Below are 691 nucleotides of genomic sequence, written 5' to 3'. Positions count from 1 at the left end.
ATGTTTCAAAGATCTGTATGTCTTAAAATCGATTCTTTTAGCAATTTAATTAATTATTTTTTATTAAAATACAATCAATTACTGTAATATTTACTTGTTTTCTATGTAGCTACGTAATGCGTTATTAAAAATTTCAGTTCCGAATATGAGGCTCATCATACGGACAATACTGGCTCCTTTATTATAGGTAATAGTATCTCCTGCTCCTGCAATTTGCGATTTACTAGAAACCACGCGAGTCATCGGAAGAGATGATTCAACACCGTCCACTATTAATGCAGATTGATGTTGTTCCACCACGAATTGTTCATTCATGCTCCATGTCGGTTCGAGCTATAACAAAACAAAAGTGTTAAAAATACAAAAGCAAGATTTATTAATTTAACTTTCAACAAACAAAAGATGTAAAAGATTTTTTAAAAACTTTCTAAAAATAAATTTTTTTACATTTTTAAAATATTGCTATAAACATCAAGATGAATTAATTACTTTTATCGTAAGAATATTAATGTAACATACGATCATACGGATCGTACAAAATTAAAATTATTAAAGAATAAAAATTATAAGAATCTTTACTGAGACTTAATGTTTAAATTAAAAATTTTTTTAAATTATATTGTAGCTCATATTTGACGACAGCTGTAAACCAATAAAACTCCTAAATAGTGCTATTACCTCCGCAGTAGCG

At 27.5% G+C, this 691-nt stretch overlaps 1 protein-coding gene across 1 annotated transcript; it reads right to left on the bottom strand.

The window, feature by feature from the left end:
• Positions 1–66: 66 nt before the first annotated feature.
• On the bottom strand, positions 67–685 carry LOC105461082 (aminopeptidase M1-like). The gene is made up of 2 exons (XM_011707569.1): positions 679–685; positions 67–333 (listed from the first exon to the last, which is right to left on the bottom strand). Exon 2 carries the CDS (start codon positions 313–315, stop codon positions 91–93), a length of 225 nt encoding a protein of 74 aa, XP_011705871.1. The 5' UTR covers positions 316–333; positions 679–685; the 3' UTR covers positions 67–90.
• Positions 686–691: the final 6 nt, after the last annotated feature.

Source organism: Wasmannia auropunctata, unplaced genomic scaffold (assembly GCF_000956235.1).
Source record: "Wasmannia auropunctata unplaced genomic scaffold, wasmannia.A_1.0 LD309650.1, whole genome shotgun sequence".
NCBI lineage: Eukaryota > Metazoa > Arthropoda > Insecta > Hymenoptera > Formicidae > Wasmannia > Wasmannia auropunctata.
This window is presented reverse-complemented; position numbering and strand designations above follow the sequence as displayed.